This window comes from Ochotona princeps, chromosome 5 (assembly GCF_030435755.1).
Source record: "Ochotona princeps isolate mOchPri1 chromosome 5, mOchPri1.hap1, whole genome shotgun sequence".
NCBI classification, from domain to species: domain Eukaryota; kingdom Metazoa; phylum Chordata; class Mammalia; order Lagomorpha; family Ochotonidae; genus Ochotona; species Ochotona princeps.
This window is the reverse complement of record NC_080836.1, coordinates 67,858,535-67,884,587: the sequence shown is the minus strand read 5'-3', so window position 1 is coordinate 67,884,587 and position 26,053 is coordinate 67,858,535. Positions and strand designations below refer to the sequence as shown.

At 49.0% G+C, this 26,053-nt stretch overlaps 1 protein-coding gene across 1 annotated transcript in view; it reads left to right on the top strand.

Annotated features, from left to right (window-relative positions):
• STAT1 (signal transducer and activator of transcription 1) overlaps positions 1-26,053 on the top strand; it is a 47,897-nt gene that overhangs the window by 8,438 nt on the left and 13,406 nt on the right. The window contains exons 5-17 of the mRNA XM_058664742.1: positions 993-1,091; positions 8,445-8,534; positions 10,831-10,909; positions 12,179-12,270; positions 12,688-12,839; positions 17,508-17,666; positions 18,881-18,973; positions 20,176-20,235; positions 21,923-21,952; positions 22,044-22,137; positions 23,668-23,709; positions 25,044-25,127; positions 25,639-25,737. Of these exons, the coding sequence (XP_058520725.1) occupies positions 993-1,091; positions 8,445-8,534; positions 10,831-10,909; positions 12,179-12,270; positions 12,688-12,839; positions 17,508-17,666; positions 18,881-18,973; positions 20,176-20,235; positions 21,923-21,952; positions 22,044-22,137; positions 23,668-23,709; positions 25,044-25,127; positions 25,639-25,737 (1,173 nt within the window). The remainder of the gene's footprint in view (positions 1-992; positions 1,092-8,444; positions 8,535-10,830; positions 10,910-12,178; positions 12,271-12,687; positions 12,840-17,507; positions 17,667-18,880; positions 18,974-20,175; positions 20,236-21,922; positions 21,953-22,043; positions 22,138-23,667; positions 23,710-25,043; positions 25,128-25,638; positions 25,738-26,053) is intronic.

The following is a 26,053-nucleotide window of genomic DNA, read 5'->3' as shown; positions in this document are numbered from 1 at the left end:
AACTGTTAGAATGAGCCTGATCAGTAACTTAGGTGAATACTTTGGTCTAATTAAAAAAGCATTTACCAACGGAACATTAATTGAGAAATCTACTGGCTAGTTTACATGTAATTTGTGTTGTCTCCTAACAGAAAATGTGGAAAGATATGAAAATGAAAATATAGAACCATGTGTGAATATTCTTTATTTTTAAATGACTACGTAGTTTAGTTATTTGGAAAGTTAAAACGATGTCATAATTTATGAAAGAAATCTTTTGCTATTAAATAAAATTGCTTATATGTAATTTTGAAAAAAATACCATTTGAAAGGCAGAGAGAGAGTTTTTTCATCCCCTGCTTCACTCTGTGTGTACCCACAAGAACCAGGGCTGGAGCAGGCCAAGGCCAGGAGACAGACCTCAGTCCAGGTCTACCAGCTGCTAGCAAGGACAGAGTTGTTAGAATACTACTTGCTGCCTCCCAAGTGTTTTACAAGGAAGTGCAGTTAGAAGTGTAGCCCGAACTTGAACCAGGCACTTTGGTATGGGATGCAGGTGTCCCAAGTCCTGTCTTAAACTGCTGTGCCAAATATTGCAGCTTGTGTTGAATTTTTTTTAAAAAAATATTTTCTTTCATTTTATTTGAAAAGCAAAGAGAAAAACAAACGAAAACAGTTTTCATCTGCTTATCTGCTTCCCAAATGTCCTTAATAACCAGGGCTAGGCCAGGCCAGAGAACTCTCGATCTCCCAGGCGATGGCAAGGCCCACCTGCTTGAGCCACCGTCTGGTGGTTCCCAGGATGCACATCATCGGGAAGTTGGATTGGGACTAGAGCTGGGCCTTGACCCAGGCTGTCCAGTGTGGGATGTGGGCAGCCCAGTTAACAAGGATTTAATAGATGAGAAATGAAATTTCTCAAGGAATATAAGTAAATTAATTTCAGTTGGTAATACACTGGGGTTTAAACGTCCCAGACATTGATTTGGTTTCTGTTCCACCTGCTCATCCAGGACAATTTTCAAGAAGACCCCATCCAGATGTCCATGATCATCTACAACTGTCTCAAGGAGGAAAGGAAGATTTTGGAAAATGCACGGAGATTCAATCAGGTGCTTTTTCCTAATTGGACACTAAACTTGATGATAAAATCACTGTTCATTGCTTCCGCAGATGTTAGAGAAGCCCAGTTCAAAACAGAGGACTATCTTTCTGCTTTTATGACCTCTGGGAATGGGGAAAATCTGATTGAGAAAATTTCTGGACGCAGGGTTTATGGGTAGACCCTGACTTCATGGAATTTCAACTGTAGTGAGGAGGGAGATGAACAAACACTCCAGTGGAGGGTGTGGTGATTGAGAAGCCATGAGGGACTGATGGACTGACAGAGGCTGGGGCTGCTGCGTGAGGAATGTCTCCGCTGCTGGTGCAGACAAGGGAGCCAGCAGGCAGGGGCTTCGTGCCCCAGCCTGGGGGTGTAGCCATGGATGCTTACGCTTAGTCGGTCATGATGGGAAAAAGCACAGAATCAGGTTGTGTTTGGGGCATGATGCCAAGAGGGCCTGTGTTGGGAGAATGCAATGTGGCCCTGAGAGGGAATGACTGATCGCTGTGGCTTGGGTCACTGAGAGAATGGAAATGCCGCTCACTCAGTTGGGACAGGAGGACAGGAGGCAGGAGTGGTGTTTCTGCAGCGCACAGGGGCTTCTCGGGAAGGGGATGAGGTCGGCAGGAAAAGGGGGCTTCTTTTGCAGCAAGTTCAGAAGCTTTTTAATTCGTCAGTGCATCCAAAACCTGAGTGAGCAGAGTTGTGTAGTATCAGAATTTTTAGAAGATTTGTTTGTAGTTTGAAAAACCCAGTGAGAGAGAGGGAAAAGCAGAGACTTTTCTTGCTCTGGTTTGTCCCCCAAATGCCTTTAACAGCCAGGGCTAGGCCAGACAGAAACCAGGAGCTAGGATCTCTATTGGGGCCTCTTACATGGGTGGCAGGGACCCAGCTACTTGACTGTCTTCCCCTGCCTCCTGCATGCCTTAGCAGGAAGCTGCTTCTGGTTCATCATAGCCCTTGAACCAGGTGCTCAGATTGGGCTTGCAGGTGTCCAAGTGGCAGCTTAACACTGGCTGGGCCGCACCACCTGCACCAAACACCAAGATTTTTTTTTTAAAGATTTATTTTTATTACAAAGTCAGACATACAGAGCAGGAGAGACAGAGAGGAAGATCTTCCTTCCGATGATTCACTCCCCGAGTGAGCCGCAACGGCCGGTGCTGTGCCGATCCGAAGCCAGGAACCTGGAACCTCTTCCGGGTCTCCCACGCGGGTGCAGTGTCCCAATGCATTGGGCCCTCCTCGACTGCCTTCCCAGGCCACAAGCAGGGAGCTGGATGGGAAGTGGAGCTGCTGGGATTAGAACCGGCACCCATATGGGATCCCGGGGCGTTCAAGGCGAGGACTTTAGCCGCTAGGCCACGCCTCCGGGCCCGAAACACCAAGATTTTTGATTGTGGTTTTACCAGTCCTCTTGCCAGCCTTCCTGGCAGACAGGGTTGAGCCATGTGTTTGATGTTTGCATGGCACTTGAGTGTCAGGATGGCGAGCGCAACCCAGCAGGCAGGCGGTGGTAGGTGTTGTTCTGGCAGAGACAGTTCCCAAACACTGCAGGGCCCAGTGTGGAATGCAGCCTGTGTGCACTGCAGCCGCAGCAGCTGACAAAGCAACACCCGTGACAGGAGGGAGAGAGTTGAAGCCATGGCGGAGGGTGCCCCTGGAGGCATGTGTGCTGCCAGAGCATTTGTCCTGCTCAGGTGACCGCCACTGCGCTGCCACACCAGCAGCCCCTGGCTGTGAATGTGTGGACTTTCCTCATCTGGCTAGTTCATCATGTCTGCGCCAGGTGGCATGCTGGCTTCTTGGCTGTGTGCCCGTCTCCAGCTGGCACACACTGGGGACCTGGGTGATGTGGGATTTTCGGCACACAGCACTAGGCAGTGAACCTGCCCTGCATTTCGAGGCTAGCCAAAGGCAGACAGAGCTGGCAGGACAGACTGTCCGCCTTTGTACCCTGTAGGTCTGTAGGCTGTAGGTCTCCTCCCCTTAGCTCCCTGGAACCCGAGTTGATGCTGAATGCCAGAGGATGGGCTCAGTTCTCTCCCTTCAGTCCCATTGATAGCTGTTTTTTTTCTGTCCCAAGGCTGGCCAGCTTTTGAGGACCTCATTCAAAATGTAGGTAGTCTGAGGCAAGGTTCCTTTTGAGCCACTGAGAAGGCACGTGAGTTGCTAGTGAACTCTCTGTGAGGCCAGCTCAGCTGGGGGCAAGGTGCTGGTGAGACAGAGTGTCAGGGAACAGGAACAGGTGCCTCCTTTCAGAGTTGGCCAGCCTTCCACTGGCGGTAGGGAAGCATGTCTGAGTGGAAGTCATTGCAGTCCAGTGCACGCGTGCAGTGAAGGGATGTTGTCTGGCGTTGACTTCCATGCACACCCACTTGAGGGCTGCAGGAGTGAGAAGGACGGGCATGAAATGAGAGTCCGTGAAGTGATGGCCGACAGAACCTGGTGGTGGCTGTGTTGGGATTGCATGCAACGGGGCTCAGAGCAGGCACACACTGGGAGTCAGGTCGGAGTGTTTTAGAGCATGGAATTCTGTGTTGTGTTCAGATAAGAAACTATTGCTCCCATTTTAAAAATCTTCCTGGAAGAACTTGTAGGATATAGTTTTGAATGAATGTCATATTTATACATGTAGCTAATAGAATGAATGTTTAGTCTGCTGCCTTGTATAACACACTGAGGGTTTTTTCTTCTGCCATTGAAGGTTTTGTTTTGTTTTGTTTGTTTTTAGTGTGGTGAAAAAGCAAATTGTAGGTCTGGGAAACATTCAGGTCCCTGGAGTCCATGGGGGTTGGAGGTCACTTGGGTCTGGTTGGAGGGTTCCAGGCTTCCTGTGGGTTGTCTCTGTGATCCTGAGGGCAGCCAGGTGTGTGTCCTATTTCAGGCCTGTGCTAAGCACTGTATCAACATGATTCTGTGAATAAATGCTTTCAGGACTATCATTGACGGTAGCAATTCTTGCCCTCATTTTACAGATGAGAAAACCAAAGTTTAGAAGTCAAACATGGGATTTAAGTTGTGAGTTGTCTGACTCTAAAATCTACTCATGGGAAAAAGCCACTTTGGAGTCTTTGAGAATCTGAGACAGGATGTGAGGACACTGCCTGAGACTCTGTCCCCTCGAGTGCTTGTCCTTTGTGCCCAGGGATGGCTGTGTGTTCAGTTGAGGACAGCAGGCTTTGGAGCAGGAGGGTTCTCTCCAGCCTGGGGTCCTAGAGAGGCTAACCTCTAATGAACACCCCCAAACAATCCCTGTGGGGGCGCAGGGGTACGATGAGCAATGAGAGCGGGCCAGGTTACTGGGCCTTGGAGCTGTGGTTTCAGCTCCTGGTCTGGGAAGTCCAGAAGCCCTGCCTGGGAAGCCATCTCAGGTTCAGCATTGTGGAGAGGTTGTCATGGCGCTTCGCTGCTTGTTCAGGATGTGCTGGTAGGGAAGCAGCTGAGCTGCTGCACCGCCAGAGGGAGAGTAAGAGAATGGCAGGGACTGGGGAGCCTTGGGGGCCAGGAGCTTACTTGGTCTTCTGCCCTGTCATGAGGTTTTTCATCTGCCGGGAAGGCAGCTGAGTGGCTGCTGGTCCCCAACGAATGCTTGAGGCCTGGGAGGTTGGCTCCCAGGAGCTGGTCCCTCTGTTGGGTGCAGTGTCCCTGCTGTCACAGAGCCCGCGGGACCCAGCCTCCATGTGCAGTTTGGTTTGCAAAAACAGCAGCATCGATGTCCACACAAACAGAGAGCCGTGTGGAGCTACTCAAAGGACTAGCTCACTCTTTTTAAAAGATTTTTACTTTTTTGAAGGCAGATTTATAGAGAGATACATTGGTCTTTCAGTTGCTAATTGACTTCCCAAATGGCTGAAGCAGCCTCAGCTGAGCTAATCTGAGCTTCTTCCAGGTCTCCCACATGCATGCAGGGCCCCAAGGCTTTGGGCCATCCTCCACTGCCCTCTCAGGCCACAAGCAGGGAGCTGGAGTGGAAGCGGAGCAGCCAGGACCTGAATCAGCCCCACATAGGATGTTGTGCTTGGAAGTGGAGGATTTGCCAGTTGAGCCATTGCACTGGCCCCCAGCTCTTTCAGAATGGCCAAGAAGCTCCTTGTCCCCCTCAGTGACAGGCTGAAGGCTCCAGATTTTCAAGTGGTGTGTTCCTGACAGCTGATAAAGACAGAACAAGGAAAGCTGCTGCTGCACTGCAGATATTTAAGGCGTTACATTGATACTCAAGAAGTTAAATGTTTGAGGAGATGCAGATGCTGTTTCCCCTGATTTGATCATTGCACTTAATGTCTCTACAGAATTATGATGTAATAGCATTGTACGTATAAGTATGTACAGCTGACTGGTTCCTTCTGTTTATGGATTTTAAGAGGAAAAACCTTTACTTCTTTCTCTTCATGGACGTTGAAAAGGGCTGACACAACCCTACATCCATTCCTGATAAAAGCACTTTTTAAAACAAGGTCAGCAGATTGGTTTATCGGTATGAAGGGCAGACAGGAGAGGACAGGGAGGGAGAGAGGTTGATTGCTCTCCCACCGCCTGGTTCCCTTCCCAAATGACTACCACGCTGGGATTAGGCCAGGCCGAAGCCAGGAGCCGGCAACTCCATCCTGATCTCCCACACGGTTACAGGGGCCCGAGCATTTGGACTGTCCTCTACTTTCTTCTCAGTTACATTAGCAGGGGGCTCAATCTTAAGTGGTGCAACCAGGACTAGAACCAGCGCTCTGGGGTGGGATGCCAGCATCACAAGCAGTGGCTTTATCCTGTCACCCCAACAACACTTAAGATGAGAACTGACAGATAACTCTGTAACAAGCTAAAATACACGTCTCAGTGCCAGAGGCAGTATCTCACTCCAGTACTTCAGAAATAGTGGCAAGAATGTCTCCTGTTGCTGCTGCTGCTGCTGGTTGACATATTGGTGATAATGGCCAGGGAGACAGGATGGAATTATTAAAAGTATAATAGTTAAAATTAGGGCGCGGCGCTATAGCCTAACAGCTAAAGTCCTCGCCTTGCATTTGCCAGGTTCCCATATGGGCTCTGGTTCTATTCCTGGCAGCCCCACTTCCCATCCAGCTTCCTGCTTGTGGCCTGGGAAAGAAGTGGAGGACGACCGGGGTTTGGGACCCTGCATCCACGTGGGAGACTCGGAGGAAACTCCTGGCTCTGGTTTTGGATCAGCTCAGCTCCAGCTGTCGCGGCCTCTTGGGGTGTGAATCAGTAGGCAGAGGATCTTCCTCTCTGCCTCTTCTCTTTGTGTATCTGCCTTTCCAGTAAAAATTAACTAACTCTAGTTTATTCTTAAAACTAGTTAAAAATTACAGCTTAGGGCTCGGCGGCGTGGCCTAGTGGCTAAGGTCCTCGCCTTGATCCCATATGGCTGCTGGTTCTAATCCCGGCAGCTCCACTTCCTCTCTGTCTCTCCTCCTCTCAGTATATCTGACTTTGTAATAAAAATAAAATAAATCTTTAAAAAAAAAATTACAGCTTAAAGGTATTAGCCACATTTGGCTTAATCTAAAATTTTAAATGTAATCACCATGAGATATCAGCAGTTTGTTTTTTAGAGCGATTTAATTTTGAAATCCATTTGAAAAATAAACAGACAAGAATAGTAGGGACATTCTTGGAAAATGTAGAGCAAAGAAATAGAATTAGTCCTATGTATTCTATAAGTCCTCAATAATAAAACATGGCTCATTGGTTTAGGCTAGTGAAGAGGTAATATTGGGTAACAAAAGAAAAATCTGGAAGTGACATCAGATTCCTATGCAATTTGTGCCTTGAGCTTAAGGTACTGGGCAAAAATAGGGACTTTGCACTAAATGTGGATAAGACAAATGGATGCCTGATTGGAAATAAGTGAAAACTGGACCCATACCTCATGCTACACACAAGAATAAGCTTCAGATGTGTCATAGGTCTAAAAGTGAGACCCTGAAATCATGCAAGTGCCATAAAAAAATAGGTGAATTCCTTTATATGGTGTAAGTGGGGAAATTTTCTGAAGTCTGAAGGAAATCCACATACTCAGAATAGAGAGAGAAGGGAAAATTCGAACATATGAGGAAACTTCAGAAAGTAAAATTAAAGGTTGTGTGTCTTGGGCGTGGCAGTAGCTTAGTGGCTAAAGTCCTCGCCTTCATCCGCTGGGATTCCCCTATGAGTGCTGGTTCTAATCTCGGCTGCTCCACTTCCCATCTGCTCCCTGCTTGTGGCCTGGGAAAGCAGTGGAGGCTGGCCCAAAGCCTTGGGACCCAGCACCTATGTGGGAGAACTGGAAGAAGCTCCAGGCTCCTGGCTTCGGATGGGCTCAGCTCTGGCCATTGTGGCTGCTTGGGGAGTGAAACAGCAGATGGAAGATCTTTGCTGTCTGTATATCTGGCTTTACAATAAAAATAAATAAATCTGAACATAAAAAATATTCTTAATAGTTGTGTGTCTCGGTGCTAAAATTATTGAAATTCATATTGTAGTCTTTTTCGTAACACATGATCTCCTCTGAACTCTTTGAGCATCTCTCACGTTAAAACAACCACATGGATTTCGTCCTGGAAGGTCTTTGTATCAGTAAGGAAGATGGGCACAGCTTTTGCTATATGGGGATTTAACTAAAAACAGAAATAATCTCCAGAATATAATCTCTGTGAACAGGGACTGTTTTGTTTGCTACTCTGGAACTCTCGACCTCAGTGCTGCCTGATGCTGACCTAGTGAGTAGGTAGTGAAGGCAGTAAATCCGAGTCCATCTAGTGTGCTGAGCAGACATGCGCACTGTTGCATCTGAGTTATGAGCTCATCACAAGCCCTGGGGAGGACATGGCGTGTTGCTTTCATTACTGACTTTGTCCTAACGGATATTCTGCGAAGCCCTTCATGGAGTACCTTGGGTTGGGCGTGTGTTGAAATGGGGCCTCTGATTTAATACTCCCATTTGGGCCTGGGAGTCCACATTTACAACAACCTTTGAAGGTGGCTACGACCAGATTAGCATGTGAACCATGTTTTTCATTGCAAGCCTTGTAGACAAGTACTTCCAAAATGTAATAAGAATACTCTGCATGCATAACTAGAAACTCTGAAATGGATTCCTGTGTGGTACCATGTCACTGTGTGAGTTCATCGAAGCTTGTGGAATACTGTTGAAGTTAAACGTGAACCTAACTCTAACCTGTTTGTGACCCTTGTTAATAGTAGCTAGCCTTGTTCAGGGCCCCAGGAGCTGAGGGGCCTTGCTTGTTGACACACATGTGGGAAGGTCTGGGTGGCAGGTGAGACACAAGGTCTGGATTGGAGTTCAGGGTGCAACCGTATGTCAGAGAACATGCTGGGTGTTAACCAGCCCTTCCCGTTACAGGCTCAGTCGGGGAATATTCAGAACACGGTGATGTTAGACAAGCAGAAGGAGCTGGACAACAAAGTCAGGAACGTGAAGGAGCAAGTGATGGTGAGTTTACAGCGTCATTCTGGGACTGTTTCCAAGACCTTGTAGCTGAATCCAGCCTGAGTGGGGGAGAAAAAGGATTTTGCTGAAGTTCTAAACAGTAAGTAAACAAATTGGTAAGAGCAGTGATCAGATAGGTGGTTTTATAGTCCCTATAATTTTATAGTTCCAGGCCCTGAACTTAGTAGTTTTCTTCCTCGCTAGATCCCGCGGTGTGTGTGTTGGCTTTGCCCCACTCACCAGGAACCTAGGTGCTGCCTCTCCAGGGGGTCCCTCCTGTCGATGCCTCTCAGGTTGGGATTCCTGAGGTCCTGTGAAGCCTCGGGACAAACGTTGCCTGTCCTCCTCAAGCACCTGCACTATTCAGACTCGGAAGAGGAAACATTTCCTGGAAAGACATTCTGGTACTTTTCTGGGTAAACTAAAGCATCCGTGAATTTTAAGACAAGACTTCCCCAACAGTTGGTGGGCTCAGAAGGCTGCATGGGTACCCTTGTTGGCTTGTCTGCCTCTCTGCAGCTGGGCTGTCCGGGAGGAAGACTGGGTTGCTCGGCTTCATAGGAGGCCTTCCTGGTGGGAAAGTCTTCCAGAAAATACAGGTAGCTCTGCCCTGGGCCTGGGCCTGGACCCTTGGATGGCTGGCAGGACCTGCACCAGTGTGTCTCAGGCAGCATCCTTGCAAACTGGGTTCTTCTGGGGAAAAGCTTCAGTAAAGCAGAAGTCAGTAAGGCACAACTTGGAATGTCTGCTCCCTGTATTGGAATGGCTGGTTTAAGTCCCAGATCTACTTCTGATCCGGCCTCCTGCCAGTGTGCGCTGGGAAGAAGAGTATGTGAAAAAGGGACTAAACAGGGGAAAAGAAGATGAGGCTTATTTGTAGGTGAGCTACATGCAGTTGATTGTCCTGATTAGGAGCTTCCTGAGCAAATAAGAGGGCGATGTAATAGGTTGTGCCCAGACAGCGGCATAAAGCAGGGCGGACCCAGTTACACAGAGGTGTGGCCGCTCTGTTGCTGGGTGGCAGTGAGATTTCCCATGAACTCTTCTTTTCCTGGGAGCGTCACAAGGAAAGTGTGAAATCATAGTTCACAAATTATGAGGAAGATTCAGAATTTAGACCATAGGACCAGGTGCGATGTAAAATCAGTATGTGTGTGTATTAAGGGATTAATATAGTAGATTCATCGCGCAAATGCGTGATTGCTATGTTATGGTTCTGATGTTAACAGGAGAGTAATACAGAGAGAATAGATTCAGTGTAGTTTATTGCTACAATTCTAAGAATGCTGTGCTGCTTCCCTTCCTCCCTTTGCCTGCCCTGGTTTCCTCGTAATGTCTGAGATATGTATTTTTGATGTATATTATAGTCAGAGACTAATGTCCACTAAACAGGGTTAAGAAGTGAAAAGCCGTAAGATAATTCGAGAGGAAAATAGTCAAGGGCTATAAACCATAATCATGCAAAAAGATGTCCATTTCATGCACTGTTAATTTTCTAATAATCACAGATCTTTAAAGCTATAATATATCTGTATACATTGATTACCACAAATAAGTGAAAACATGGTGTTTTTCTTTTGAGGTCTACCTTATTTCACTTGGTATAATGATCTTCAATTATATCCATTTTGTGGCAAATGTTAGCTGAGGCATGAATCAACCTAAATGTCCATTGTTGATCACTGGAAAAAGAAAATGTGTATCATATATATGTATGTGTGTATTCCATCATGTGTGTGTGTATGATATATAATGGAATATTATTCAACTATGAAACTTACTTGAAAGGCAAACAGGCAGGAGTAATTACTGCATACTTATTAATGAAATAAAAGTAACTGGTGCCATTATGTGACATTTCGGATTATGCTACCACCTGCAGCACCAGCATCTCATATGGGAGCTGGTTTGAGTCCCAGCTGCTCCACTTCCGATCCAGCTCTCTGCTGGTGCACCTGGGAGTGACAAAGGATGGCCTGGTTCCTGGGGACCCTGCACTGACGTGAGAGACCTGGAAGCCTGGGCCAGGCCTTGCAGCCATCTGGGGAGTCACCCAGAAGATGGAAGACCTTACTCTCTATTTCTCCTTTTCCCTCTCTGTAATTCTGCCCTTTGAATAAACAACTTTTAAAAAAATGTTTCAAGTTTTATGTAAATGGTTGTAATTTCATGAGTCCAGTCTGTGAGGGGGCTGGAATTGTCTCCCTGTTTTTCTGGGTTTTAGAGGAGCAATAATCTGTTCCTAAAAGACTTTGGAAGCTGGTTGGTCAGTGACACACATACGTTTATGTCCTTACAGAACATAGAGCACGAAATCAAGACCCTAGAAGACTTGCAGGATGAGTATGACTTCAAGTGCAAAACCTTGCAGAACCGAGGTGAGCGTTACTGCCGAGAGCAGCATCTTGGAGCTGTGTTTGCTCTGCACTGTGGAGAGCAGGAATGACTGCGGCTTCGCATTTGCCAAATGCTTAAGGCTCAGTTGCTTGGGTGGATTTCTTGATGGCCCAAGCCAGAGTTTCCTCACTTCAGGGCCAGCTGAGTCTCTGGGGGTGGGAGGTTGTCCTGTGCCCTGAAGAAAGCTTGCCCTATCCTCTCACCCTCCGAGGGCGATGAGACGCTGCCAGATGGATCTAGGGGTGTGGTGGAGACAGGAATTGGGGAGACCACCTCCATGTGTCAGCTTGCTTAGGGTTCTAGGTTAATGGGTATTTGGAGATACCTACCCCAGATGCCCAAATTTCCTGTAAAAATTGCAACTGTATATGTGCTGCAGAGAAGTTGTATAGTTTTCTCATGTTTTAAAGCAGTTTCACTCCACTTTGTGTGGTTGCTTCTTCTGAGTGATAACACAACTGAAAATAACTCAAACAGGTGCTGTCTACACTAGGAACTACAGGTAGCCAGTGATCACCTGGTGGGTAGTAGGGTAAATGGGGAGAGATTATCTGTAAGATTGGGTGAAAAGTATCAGAGAGAGAAAGCTCAACCACTACTACCTAATCATCCAGTTCTCTTCCAGAGTTATACATCAGCTTTATAGACATGTTTTTTCTGAGATTTTGAATTTGTCATTTTTTTAAAAAGCTTTATTTATTTTCACTGGAAAGACAGATTTACAGAGAGATCTTCCATCCGCTGGTTCACCCCTTAAATGGCCCAAACGGCCAGAGCTGAGCCAGTCTGAAGCCAGGAGTCTGTAGTTTCATCCAGGGTGTTAGGCCTTGGGCAGTCCTCTACTGTCCTTCCAGGCCACAAACAAGGAGCTAGATGGGAAGTGAAACATCCAGTGTACCAAGCGCTGCCTTTATGGGATGCTGGTACTTGGAGGTAGAGGAATACCCAGTTGAGCTATTGCACCAGCCCCTGATGTTGTCATTTGTATTCATTCAGGCCATCTTCTGACAGTAGCTGGTTAGTAGGCAATCCTGTTTCCAAATACCCTGGGTCTCTGACAACACACACTGTATTCCAGTGTGTCTGGTTTCTGCGTTTAGGATATTTCTGATTTGGCTCAGTAGAGATGGAAGCAGCACAGGTTGGTGTGTCAGCTGTCTCCTGAGCACATGTGACCCTGGCTTTAATTGCTTTGTCATCTTCTGCACTTTGGCTCTTGTTACCTACCTGCTGTCTGTTTCAACCCACAGAACATGAAGCCAACAGTGTAGCCAAGAGTGACCAGAAGGAAGAGCAGCTGCAGCTGCAGAAGATGTTTTTGATGCTGGACAACAAGAGGAAGGTAGGGACTCACTGTCCACATGCAGCCTTTGCCCCAGACTGTAAGCCACGGGTGGGGAGCACCCACCTCAGGGTGGAGCACCCACCTCAGGGTCGGCTCCCAGCCCTGCGGGGAGACGCAGGACTCGGAATTGAGCAAGTCGGGCTGATTTTCAAGTTGATTATTTGTATGGCTTGCAAATGCTCTTAGAAGCATTTAGTGACCACCCTTGGCAAAACGAGGTCCCTTAGCCCTGCGCTAAGTACTGCACGTGGCATTTATAACAGAGGAAAATGATCTTCATCATTGCTTGGCTTCGATGTAGTTGAGAGCAAGAAAATGTTTGCTCTGCTTTAAAAAACACTTGTAGAGTTTAATTAAAAATGAATGTGGTGATTTTGTTTCTCCTTCCTTCCCTCACCCCGCCCCCCACTTTAGGAAATAGTTCACAAAATCCGGGAGCTGCTGAACGCCACGGAGCTCACCCAGAATGCCCTGATTAACGACGAGCTGGTGGAGTGGAAGCGGAGGCAGCAGAGCGCCTGCATCGGGGGCCCACCCAACGCCTGCCTGGACCAGCTGCAGAACTGGTAAAGTGGTCTGGAGCAGAAGCCAGCTGCCTTGCCGAAGGCACCTCGGGCCGAGTTAGGGCACTGGGCCCCTGCAGCTCAGGGCAGGAGTCTGCTGCAGTCCAGGCCTGCTTGCTCTGGAAACAGTTGGAAAGTACAGCGATGTTTGAACCAGTCCAGATGGGGCTGCCTGCCTCTGGAGCACCCCACCTGGCTGTACTAAAAAGCCAGGGATGGCTTCATCACGGAACACGAGGAGTGTTGCTTGTGGCAGCCAGAGAGGCCAGAGGAGCGTTCCTGGCTCCCAGGGACCAGCGGGTGTGTTATGGGTACTTTGGTCCTCCCTTCAGGGGCTCCTTGGGAAATCTCTCCTGGTTCTGCACACCGTTATATGTCCACAAGGACAAAGAACACTGCTTGTGAACATACAAGGTGTAACAAGGGGGCAGTCAGGGCAGTAGGGTATGCGGGCGAGGGTCGCAGGTGCTCCGTAGAAGGCCCTCGGAGTCCGGGCAGGGCCCCGGGGAGAGCTGAGGACGGCCTCGCAGAGGCCAGGGGATTGCAGAAGATGTCTTCTGGCCGGGACTGAGGGGCTCCTTGTGGAAGCCTGGCTGTCTGGCCTCCTGGCGGGGAAGAAGAGCTTGTGCAACAGCCAGTGCCGGCAGGGCTGAAGAGAGGGCACCATGCCTGGCAGGAGAGTGGAGCTGGTAGGAGCTGCCAGAGCCCGGCCCTGAGTTTCCTCCCAAGTTGGGGAGCAGGTACAGGCATTGCCGAAGCAAGGGGTGTATTTCTCCTGGTTTTTATTTAGAAAGATCACAAAGACAGCATGAGAGAGAGAGAGCAGACACAGCTGGGACCCTGCGAGCAAGTTAGTCAGGTCCAGGTGAGGGACAGTGATGCTGGGCTCGGGATGATGTAGATGGGATGATGGAGTGCATAGATGGGCCGAAGCCTGGGGCCTGTGCAGCAGGCCAGGACCTGAGGTCTCATGAGGTGGTTTCATAACATCATGCGGTAAGTTTGTAAACATCCACAACTAATGTTCAGTCATTTATTTTTAAAGATTTGTTTATTCATCTAAAAGGGAAGGAGAGCTCTCATGTCTCCTGGGTTCATTTCTCAAATGGCTGCACCAGCTGTTGCTGGGCCAGGTTGAGGCTGAGCCCCCCACATGGAGGCAGAACCCGGTACTTGAGCCATCACCTGCTGCCTCACTGGGTTCCTGTTAGCAGGGAGCCAGATTTGGTAGTGGAGCCAAGACTTACCAGGAACTGTGCAAGGCGATGCTGGCATCCAAGCTCATATCTTTACCACTGTGCCAGACAGCCACCCCTAGCCATTTGTTTTTATTCTGTGATTTGCCTGTATGTGCTCCAAATTCTCTGTGAGAGGTTCCCAGCCCACTGTGTCCCTGTGCCTTGGGAGACAGGGACCCCCCTACACCTTCCAGGTGGCCAGGGCAGTCTTGTGGTGTTTGGAGCCCCCTGGTGGTCACTCTATGTCACAGACACCTCTAGCAGTAACAGCTGCGCCCTCCAGGTCCTGTGTTTTGTGAGAGCCACTTTGTGTGTGCTCTGCCCTGGGCAGGGGTGGAAAAACCAGGGAAACCTCCTCCTCTGCAGCTCACTTCATCTTTACCCCCTCTGTCCCACTGCCTATTTTTGTGAGGAAAGCCTGCATTTGCAGTCCTTGGAACTAGATTCAGGAGGATGAGGCCATGAAGATGTTTTCCACTAAGAACATTTTGGTTTCTTAGTTTGTATCTGACAGGCAGAGAGGCAGGCAAAGCGCCCACCTGCCAGTCCCTTGCCACATGCCCACAGCTGCAGGGGCAGAGCTGGGAGCTGAGTCTACGGCTCCTGCAGGGGCAGCTGGAGCGCGGCCACCTGAGCCGTCACCGCTGCCCCACGGGGGCCGGCAGCTGGGTCAGGGGCAGATCCAGGAGCCAAAGCCAAGCACACTGGTGGGCTGTGGAGACTCTGTTTTGTTTTCTTAATATACATTTTAAAAATATATTTTTTTATTTGAATGGCAATGTTACAGAGAGGACAGTGAGCTCTGTCTACCAGATCACTCCCTAAACAGCCACAAAGGCCAGGAACTGGGTGCTTCATCTGGGTCTCCCACATGGATATTAGGTGCCCAAACACTTGACCGTCTTGGGCCCTTAATAGAGAGCTGAATTGGAAATGAAGCACACAGGTGGGATGCCAGTGTTGGAGGCAGCTTTGTCGTCTAGGCCGCAGGGCCACCTGTCGCAGGATGTAGATTGCTTACGGAGTACCTTAATTTTTTTAGATCCAATACCCACCCGTAGAAGGTGTTTCTAAAAGATTTTCTGTCCTTTTTCCAGAGAAAATAGTACTTCCAGATGTACCTGAGCACCGGGGCTGTGTTACCATTGGCAGCTGAATCTAAGAAATCTAAAAACAGACGCTGGGTTCGCTCAGTGGCCCTGCAGTTTGAGTCTAGACATGGCTTTTGCCTTTCATTGAAGCAAAACTAGTGTTTGTTCTTTCCTCTGCACGCTGTCCTGGGGCCCGTCTGCCCTGGATGTACTGCCCTGCCTGCACTGCCCTGCAGCCTCAAGGCCGCCCCTGCCTCGCCCTGCCAGCGCCTGAGATGGTCCTGCCAAGCAGCACCCCCTCACTGTCTCACCCTGAGACTCCTGGCAGCTGCTCCCTGCCTTTGCATCCCCAAAGGAGACCTGCCTGGCCCCTGTCTTTTCCTTTGCCCTGCAATTTTCTCTATTTTAATATATAAATGGAAAACTTGTATTTATTTGAATAATACTTGAAAGGCAGAGAGAGAGAGAAAGATGTTCTATCTGATCCACTCCCCAAATGCCCATTGTGATCAGGGCTGGTCCAGGCTGAAGCCAGGAGCTTGGAACCCAGTCCAGGGACTGAACCACTAGAGCATCAACTGCCATCTCCCAGGATGCTCAGTTGCAAAACCATGAATTGAAAGTAGGACCAGGCATGCCAGAATAGGATGCAGGTGTCCCCAGTACTGAACTTCTGCACTAAATGCCCACTCTGGTCTTACCCTTTTTACATTTTACTTATTTATTTTCACCTTATTTAAAAGGCAGAAAGGGGGCCAGTGCCTTGGTGTTGCGAGCTAAGCCTCAGCCTGTATTGCTGGCATCCCATATGGGCAGTGGTCCAGGTGTTCTACTTTTTTTTTTAATTACATTTCATTTTAGGACACAGTTTCATAGGCTCTGGGATTCCCCCAACCCCTCCCTGTACTCTCCCTGCATGGTGGATTCCTCCACCTTGTTGCAGTATTACAGTTCAAATCCAATCATAATTTTCTCATTGCAAGCATGTACTATGCATAGTGTCCAGCATCTTTTTGTCCAGATAAATTCAACAGTTTCTTGGGGAGACCATCTCTGGCCTGAAGGCAGAGCTGGCAGAATATCGTCCCGACCAATTAAAGGCCACAGCATAACATCAACAACAGTTTACAACCTCATAGAGTTAATTGACATGGTATTGAGTGACCAATATGTTAGAAAATGCAAGATTTTAACCACATCCTGTGATTACTTCATTGACATTTCAATTTTAGTTTGTACACAACTGGCTGCTATTCCCCTTAAAATGGCTATAGGGTACTATTCAGCTGTCTCGTGTCTATTTTCATTTTTGTATTTAGCAGTTTATAGTGTTGAAGCATAATTTTTACTGAACTTGGTGGATTTTGGGATAGTCCATGTTGGCTTATAACTCTAAGCCTCAGCCTGTTTCGCTGCCATCCCATATAGGCAGTGGTTCTAATCCCGGGTGTTCTACTTCTGATTCAGCTTCCTGCTAATGTCCTGGGAAAATAGTGGAAGATGGCCTAAGTGCTTGGGCACCTACAGCCCTGTGGGAAACTCAGAAGAAGCTCCTGGCTTTGGCCTGAGTCAGCTCTGCCATTGTGGCCAGTTTGGAAGTGAATCAGCAGATGGACGATCTCTGTTCTCTCGGCTTCTCTGTCTGCATATCTCTTCCTCTGTAACTCTCCCTTTCAGATAAATATAAGGAATTTTTTATTTAAAAAAAAAAAGGCAGAAATAAAGATTTTCCATCAGCTGGTTTGCTTCCCTAAATGCCTGCAATAACTGGGGCTTGACCAGGCCAAAGCTGTGGTTAGGTCCGGAACAGCATCTAACTGCCTCCCAGGGTGAGCTTTAGCAGGCTGCTGGATAGAAAGCAGGACCTGATCTCAAACTAGATGCTCCCTAGTAGCGTCTTAACCATTGTGTACAATGTCTACCGTAAAGGGGTGAGACTTCAAATGGAAGGACTTTGGAAAGTTCATAGAGAATGCATATTACAGCTTTCAAATTATTATAATTTTTTTTTTGCACTGAAATAAACTGACTTGTTAATTTCATTTTCCTACGGCCCTTTTGGAGTCTCTGTGTAGGTGACTTAGAAGTCCTGCCCCATCCATGGCTCCTAGCCTGGGTCTCAGCAGTGTGAGAAGACTGGTCATTGAGTGCAGGGTAGTGTGTTCTTCCTGCAGAACCAGCCTGCTGGACGCTGGCATGAACCTGGTTCCCACCCCATCTTCTGTAGTGCAGGCTGGGTGACTTCGGTGTGGCCCACAGCCCCCTGGGTTTCTGTGATGCCCTTTAGCAGGTGGCCTTGCAGCTGCTTCTGACTCAGATGCCTGTGTCTTGCACCTGTCCAGGTTCACCATAGTCGCAGAGAGTCTGCAGCAGGTTCGCCAGCAGCTCAAAAAGCTGGAGGAATTGGAGCAGAAATTTGCCTACGAGCATGACCCCATCACCAAAAACAAGCAGGCATTGTGGGACCGTACCGTCAGTCTCTTCCAGCAGCTCATTCAGAGGTAACCCAGGGCACATTCGTTTGCACCTGCTGTGGTGAGTTTATCTGATGCCAAGTTCCTTGGTGGCAGCTGACTCCTCTGAACTCCTTGTGTGTGCCGCCTGCAGCTCAGGGCTGTAGTTGCCCGAACTGGGAACTGTAGGAAAGTGTTGCTCCTCACTCCCCCAGCTCCCTTTGCTGGGACCTGGAGCATCCAGCCTCGTGTTAGTCCTCCTCTCCCTCGCTCGTCATGGATCAGGCTAACAGATCCTCTTTGAGGAGTTCTCTCGTGGTAGCTGCCGAGCAGTCTGCCTTCCCAGCCCTGAGATGTGGAGCTGCCCTCGCTCCTCCTCCAGAGCAGGTCCCGAGGCAAGGAAAGCCCACACGTAGGGCATACAGAGTCCATCCTCCACAGCCGGGACCTGGTGGCCACCGCACACATGCCTTCCATTACTTGTCCCATTTCCCGGCAAATTTGCCCTCTTGCTGTTCCTTAGGCTTGCGTGCACACTTGCTCACCGCTCCCGGTGACCCTTCCTGCGGTTCGTGGGTCCCTGCACCTGCTCTTGGGACCGTGTCCTCTGGAAGCTCTCACCACGAATCTTATTGCTTTAAATCTTGCTAGAGTTCCCAGGGCCTGGTTTTCCTTCCAGACTCTCAGAGCACGTTCCCTCTTCTGCCTCTGAGAGTATGATGACCTCTGCATTTGTCATCCTTGTTGAAACGTGGAAGGTTCTAGAAGATGGACATTCATCAGTCACCCTTGTGCCCCTGCTGGGCCTACACAGTGTCTTGTTGGCAGTGGGCCTTCCAGATGTGCTTTATCCATGATCAGGTGTCTCTGAAGGGAAGAACAGAGTTCACGTTGTAAGGGTTTTTACTTCTTTATGGTAAAATGACACCTTACTGTCTGTGGCTCCCTGTGGCTAAAGGGCCAACAGGAATGCCTGTGTGTTGGTTTTGAACAAATTAAGGACTTCTACTTAAGTTTGGGAATGAACTTTGATTCCTAATGCAGATGTGTAAATGAGCGTAATCAAATTCAGTGTTCACTGTTGAATAGTATCCCAAGTCATTATAGTTCATGTGAATTCAGTTTCGGGGTTTCTGTAGATAAGCAAGCAGCACTGTGTGGGGCCCATTTCTCAGCTGCTCTCCAGTCTCCTCTGCTCTTGAGGGAAGGTTGCTTTGTCTCGTGGAAGGGCTAATGTGTCTCCCTCTGCTGGGACCTGACAGCTCGTTCGTGGTGGAGAGGCAGCCTTGCATGCCGACTCATCCCCAGAGGCCGCTGGTCTTGAAGACGGGCGTCCAGTTCACTGTGAAGCTGAGGTGAGGAGAACGGGAGGTTGTTCCAGACACTATATGGTTCGCACCCCAACTTCCTTTTAGAGAGCTGCTATACAAATAGGGTGCTTTGAGGGAAAAAATGTTTAGTAGTAGATGTTTTAGGCCATCCAGGAATCTATTTTCCAGTCAAAATAGCGAGCATAAATAGAATTGTAAGTGTGTGTGTGCGCGCACACACTTAGACAAATACCTGATTTTTTTTTCCCGACTGCAGATATTATTATGTTCATGATGTAAAAGTATTTGAAATTGCAGGAATGTTTATGTCAGAGAGAAGTTTCCAGCAGCCTGTTTTTTTAGCATCGACTCGTGCCCCGAGCCCTGTGAGCCCCTGAGGCGTATGTCGTGTGTGGAACGTGACACATGTCTGGGTGGCTTCCCAGCATTCAGCAGCTGAGAGCCGATGCCTGTGGTCTACCACGCCGAGCAGCCTAGTGTCTGTCCTCCCAGAATTTGGTCCATGTTTGCACAGATATCGAAATAAGTGTGAATGTATTGCATACAGAGACTAGATAAATAAATGGTATATTTAAAGTGAGGAGTGTGCTGTATACATTGTTTTTCTCCCTGATAGTAATTACAGAGACGTTGCCGTGTGAGAACACGTGGCTTTCATTGTGTCAACTGGCTGCTTTTGCTGTAGCTCTTGTCTGTTGATGAGCAGCCTGACCTGCAGAGCTGGGCTGGTCCTTGGGGTGTACCTTGGTCTCTTCTGTCTGGTGGCTGCTTCCCTGGCACACAGTGGGACAGCACGCTCTCCCAGCAGCAGGGGCAGTCAAGCTTAATTGCATCCACCTGCTGCTCTGGGTGCAGCATCCTGGGGCCCAGCCGCACGGCCCTGCCTCCCGTCTCTCCACGCAGGCATGCAGTCGCATCAGACGGGGCTCTGCTTTTTCTGCTAGCTGTAATTTTCTCTCAGTAGGATAAACATAAGACACAGGTTTTAGTAGAAAAAAAAATCACTGTTTTTCACCTATCTAGAAGAACTCAAAGTAGAAATTTTTCCAAAACCCAGTGTTGATTCAGATTATAAGGATTTTTAAAAGGGTCTTGGAAATATATATATTGGGGGACAAATGTGTGGATTTCAAGGTGTTTTGCACCAAAGTAAACTCAGCATTTTAATTCTGTGTAAATTGAAAGGGATCATATTGTGATGCAAAGACTCCTCTTTTTCTTTCCAGGCTGTTGGTGAAATTGCAAGAGCTGAATTACAACCTGAAGGTCAAAGTGTTATTTGACAAGTAAGAAATGATTCATACTAGCCCAGATGCGTGTGCCATTGAGGGGCTGCTGCTGCTCGCAAGACGGCCTTCTCCATGCCACCACAGGTGTCTGCCACTCAGGGCAGCCTGAGCCCAGGGGCTGGCACCGTGGGGGCAAAGCAGAGGCCACTCATCAGAGGCACCAGGAGTGTGCAGAGACCTCCCCAGGAACTTTGTCAGCACGCCTGTGCCTCTTTAGGTCAAGGAAAGCATGTCTGTGCTTGTGTTCCAGACCTAGGAGACGGTGGGCATCAGGGCGTGGCATACTGCCCCTCCTCCAAGGCCAGCCCCAGGGGAGAGGCCCTCGCTGGGACAAGCCGCCACTCCTCAGTGAGGGGCTTGGCTTTGGAGTGGGAGCGGGCTGCCCTTGAGGAGGCTGTTGTACTCGCCCAGGAATGGGCTCCACATAGAGCAGCCTCATCCCATTTTGCCCATGGTCCCTGGACCTGGACTGGCACGACCTACCAGTCATGTTTAGGAACCAGACGCGCCTCACCCAGTCCTCAGACATACCTGGTTTTGTTAGCTGGTGTCACACACCTCCTAGGTTAGCAAGTTTCAGAATGATTTATAATCATTTAAAACATCTCCACCTCCTTGATTTCACTCCACTTGTATAAGAACTGCTGCCCTGGCAGCCCAGTCTGTCTTTTTGCCTGTCGTCTTTGCCTTCATCTCTAGCCTGTCAGGTTTTGCTCTAGAACTAACCATCCTAAAGCTTAGTAGCCAACAACCTCCATTAACTATGATTTCTCCCACTCTGTGGGGTGTGGCTGGCCCATCTGGGCTGCACTGGCTCGGTGGCAGCAGGGTGGCTAGCTGGGCTTACTGCCTGGCTGCAGACTTAGGAACAGGAATGGAGTCCTACCCTGTGGGTCTCTCCAAGAGACCGGCCTGGGCTTTTTAAAGACCTGATGGCCTTGTTTCTTTGTTTCTCCCAAGCAGGTGGGGCCCGCGCAGGCCAGCCTTGGCACTGTGCCTGCCTCCTCTGTGTGCGTGAATGCCAAACCATAAGCTGGTCATTTTTGGTCTCCTCTTATGCCTCCAGCAGATAATTATTTGATCAGAGCATGACAAAGTGATCACCAAATTTGTGTAAGGTGCAAGGTGTTTCAGCTTTTAATATCAGACTCGAAACCTGGACTTGCCAGTTTCCCCCCAAATCATTTATTCTAGCGGTTTGTGAGAGCATTGGAGATATCAGCACCTGAAGTAAGGTTTGGGCTGTCAGGCTGGAGGGTCTAGGGACTGTGTGGCAGTGGGGCAGGGCTGTGTGTTGCTGGGCAGGGCTCGGCACAGGGCCTTGTGTGAGGTCAGTAGTTACCTGATGGACACTGGCCGTGGCTTCCTGTGTGCCGTCGTAAGCCGTCGGCTTGTCTGCTCCTCCCAGGAGCCTGGAAGCTTGGTGCCGTCCGTGTGTAGCGCACGTGGGGAAGTGTAAGGCCGAGGTGGTGCCTCGATCCACCATCACTCAGTGACACGCAGCCTGTCGCTGCATGGAGTGGGGGAGTGGGGCTGGAGAAGGGCAGCAGTCCTGCAGGAACTGGTCCGTTTGCTTTTTCTTTTTACCTTTTACGTACACGCAGTGTTATGGTTTTGCAATGGCTTGTTTCAAAGTGAACTACCCACGGAGGATTTTACGTTTTCTTTTTTTTTTTTTTTGCAGAGATGTGAATGAGAGAAACACAGTGAAAGGGTATGTGTTGCCCTCGGCTCTGCCTTTTGCCCTCTTTGCTTGTATTAGACGAATCTCTGGCCCCTTCAGCTTTTCCACTCTTGTTATGTAGATTCAGGAAGTTCAACATCCTGGGCACGCACACGAAGGTGATGAACATGGAGGAGTCCACCAACGGAAGTCTGGCGGCTGAATTCCGACACCTGGTGGGAAACTGATTTCTTTGCTTTATTTTTCATAAAGAATATATATGTGTGTGTGTATGTATATATTTAGTATTTTAGCTGTGTGATAATTCAAAACATGCAATGTGTGAAGATCAAATGGAGTGTTTCCATCTTTAGAAGCTGTACATGGTGTGGTGACTGCTGTGACGAGGCATTAGGCATACCGGTCCAATTACAACACGGTGCATACAGATCACAGTTTCTCGCTGGAGTTTATCCTTACACTAGAGTAAAATAGGCACACTTTTGGAATAGAGAAAGTCAAGTTTTTTCTCTCTTTGAAAAAGGCTAGATTTTGTAAATGACTTTGTCATAGAAAAAGGAAAAAGGATCTTTCATTGTGCAGCTCCGAAGAAAGATGCTGGTTCTAGACTGACTTCTCCTCCTGCCGCAGTGGGGACCGCTGAGTATTGAGCTATGGGACAAGAAAGAGTAGAAACTGGTTTAATGCTCAGAAGTAGTCTATGGCATCAGTATCAGTCTTCTCCTTAGCCACTGAGTGCTAGCAGATGGTCCAGCAGCACTTTATTAAAAAAAAGAATTGAACCTAAATTCTGTAACCAACAATCTGATAATCATTTGGAAGAAAGAACAAAGAAATGTAGCGTAACGGTTAAGATGCTGCTTGAGGTATCCACATGTCATATCATAGTGCCTGGGCTCAGATCCTGGCTCCAGCTCTAATCCCAGTTTCCTGCGCACGCACACCCTGGGAGGCAGTGGCTGATGGATCAAGCTCCTGGCTTGGGCCCAGCTCCTCTTCTTCATGCCTGCTGCTTTGTGAAGATGCTGTGTGTAGGGCTGCGCCTGCGTCTCCGGTGACTGCAGTCTCTGTCCCCTTTTGGAAGTGAAGGATATCCCCTAGAGTGTATGGCCCCTGGTGGGTAGCGCTGATCCAGCAGGGGTGCTGCAGGCAGGCTGGCCTTCCCCCTGTTGCTGGAGAGGGGCTCCTGGGGGCTCCAAGGCTCTGCTCTCACAAAGCCCAGGTTGCCCTGAGCCCAGGGCTGCAGCGAGGGTAAGGGCATCCTCTTCCATCGGTGGGCAGCATGTCAGCAGTTAGACTGCAGTGCTGGGCAGCTAGGTACTGGATGGGAGGGAGCCTAAGGGTGTTCCCAGCTGCCCCGGGAGCACAGGCTGTCCCTGCAGCCCTGGGATAGAAGCCCACCTGCGGGCAGGCTTAGCTGGGCCTGCAATGAGTGGCTCATCCCAGCCTGGAAGACTGCTGGGGGGCAGGAGGTGGAGCCTGCGTTTGGGAGCCAAGCACCGGCTAGTGCAGACACGTGTGGATCGCGCAGAGAAGGCTTGCACAGAGAAGGGAGTGGAATGTGATTCCGGGGTTTGTGTCCCTCCGATCCTGTGCTGTGCGCACCTCCAGGCTGCTGAGAGACCTTGTTCTGCATGGTGCAGGCCGTGCCGCGTTCTCCTTTCAGTATATACTTTTATTGACATGAGCACATCCATGCTCATGATGATCCCGAGGCTTACTCAGGTGTCGTCTTGTTTTTGCAGCAACTGAAAGAACAGAAAAATGCTGGCAATCGAACTAATGAGGTGAGCCTCTCTGTGGATGGTGAATGGACCCTGTTCGGGAAGGTCTGTCCGTTAAGGGACACGGTGGAGGGGACAGTGAACGAGTTTTGGATTTGGTGTCGGTGGCAGCCGTGGAAATGCTGTGCCCCCGAGCCCTGTGGTCATCAGATGGTTTTGCACACTGACGCATTGTACCCTTGCAGCCCCTGAGGAGCACGCGTGGGGAGAGCGTGTGTCGTTTGTCATTTTTCCATTTTGAAGCAGAAGACACAATGGGTTTTCATCACAGTGGATTTGCAGAATTTAACTGAAGGTGCACCAGGAATTCCATCACAGCTGCAATGAGGCCAGTTTTACCACTGCTGAGCTGGAGGTGCAGAGTCGTGGGGGCTTCTTCTATCCAGCAGTTTCTTTTTTGTAACCTGCCCCTTGAGCAGTTATGTTTGTGGTGCATTCCAAGGGGAGCCGCAGGCCAAGAATTCAGTGTCCCAAGTTGTGTGGGTTTGGAGTGTGTGTGTTTGAGCACACAGCGCCTGCTGTCCTGCCACCCACAGCCAGTAGAGGTCACTGGAACAATGAGGCGAATGCTGGCCTGCGTGGAGCTGACACTTCTAGCCTGGCTGCACCCAGCTCCCAGACTCTCACAGTTGACCTCCTTGGACTTGGCTGGTGCCCTTCATGACGATGTGTCAGAGGCATTTCTAAGACTACATTTATCTCTCTCTCTCTTTTCTTTAAAGATTTATTTATTTGAAAAATACAGTTCCAGAGAGAAAGGAAGAGTGAACTCACTGGTTCACTCCCTACAGGGGTGCAGCAGCCCACATGCGTGGGCTGTCTTCCCCGCCTTTTCCAGGTAGATGAGCAGGAAGTTGGATCCAGAAGTGCACCAGCAGGAACTTGAGCTGGTGCTCCTACAGGATGCCGGCATTGCAGGCAGCAGCTTAGCATGCTGCACATTTCTGCTGCAACCCACACATTTTCTCCTCTGCCATGCTTGTGCAGAGCCACCCGAAGCCTCTCCCCCCTTCGCGCATGCTTGTCTCTGCTGTTGCAGCTTGCACGGATGGGGCCGTGGCCAGGTGGCCAGGGGCAGGCTGCCAGGCAGAGTTAGCCAAATCACAAAGAAGTCCAGTGGTTGCTACTGTTTCCCGCTTGGTGTTTCCTAACTCACCATCATTTCAGACCTTTTTGTTTTTTAGGAAGTTGGAATAGTGAGATCTGGGAGGAGCTGCCTTCGTAGATGCAGCTGATTGGGTCCAGGGTCTCTGTTGCGTGGTGCGCTGCTCACTACTGAGGCTCCTGCCATGGCCGGATCAGCCAATTGCTATGTGCTCTGTGCTCTCTCTTTTCAGGGTCCTCTCATTGTAACTGAAGAGCTCCATTCCTTGAGTTTTGAAACCCAGCTGTGCCAGCCTGGCTTGGTCATTGACCTGGAGGTGAGACCAGAGGGCCCCAGGTGGGAGGCTTTTGTTGTCACTCCTTTTACCTATGTTTGTATTTCCCAGCTGTTAAAGGTACAGGTACTTCAAAAAAGTTATAGAAAATGGAATTTAAAAATGTTGAGTTTGGTGAAAAAATTTTGAAACCCGTGCATAGGCTCTTCATAACATTGATTTCCTGTGGACTTTTTGAAGACTCTTTGGTTTGTCTAATTGCTTTTAAAAAAAATACCTTCTCTACCTAATACTATCTTGATATTGACTGAAAGCTAGAGAATTGAATTAGCCTTCAGAGTCTAAATACTAAATTGAAATAGCCTGTGTTCATTATTTTTATAAAACATGGAGATTTCTGCAAGATATTGTTAAAGAAAAAAATAAACTGCCAACGACAGAGCATAGAGCTTAGATTTCAGTGCCGATTCGGCAGTAATGCCTGCTGCTTTGAGAAGATGCTGTGTGTAGGGCTGTGCCTGCGTCTCCATGACTCCGATCTCTCTGTCCTCAGACCACCTCCCTGCCACTCGTGGTGATCTCCAACGTCAGCCAGCTCCCGAGCGGGTGGGCATCCATCCTGTGGTACAACATGCTGGTGGCAGAGCCCAGGGTACGTCTCACACATCCACTGTCCTACCATCAGTAAACTGGAGACTCCTGGGCTGCTGCTGCATGTCTGCCCTGGCCCCTGGTGGCCAGGCATTGATGGAGGAAAGACAGACTGGTGGCATTGCTAGGGAGCCTCGGGAATTCTGGGCAGGTGACACCTGTGGGTGTATGAGAGATGAGCATTGTGTGTTTCCTCTCATGGACAAAGTCAGGCAGCCGGGGACTTGGTAGAGCCTCTGTCAGGGCGGAGGCCCTTTATCGTCATTTGTTTTCAGAGACAGTAGCAGCTGCACACACACACTGCACCCTAGAGCGTG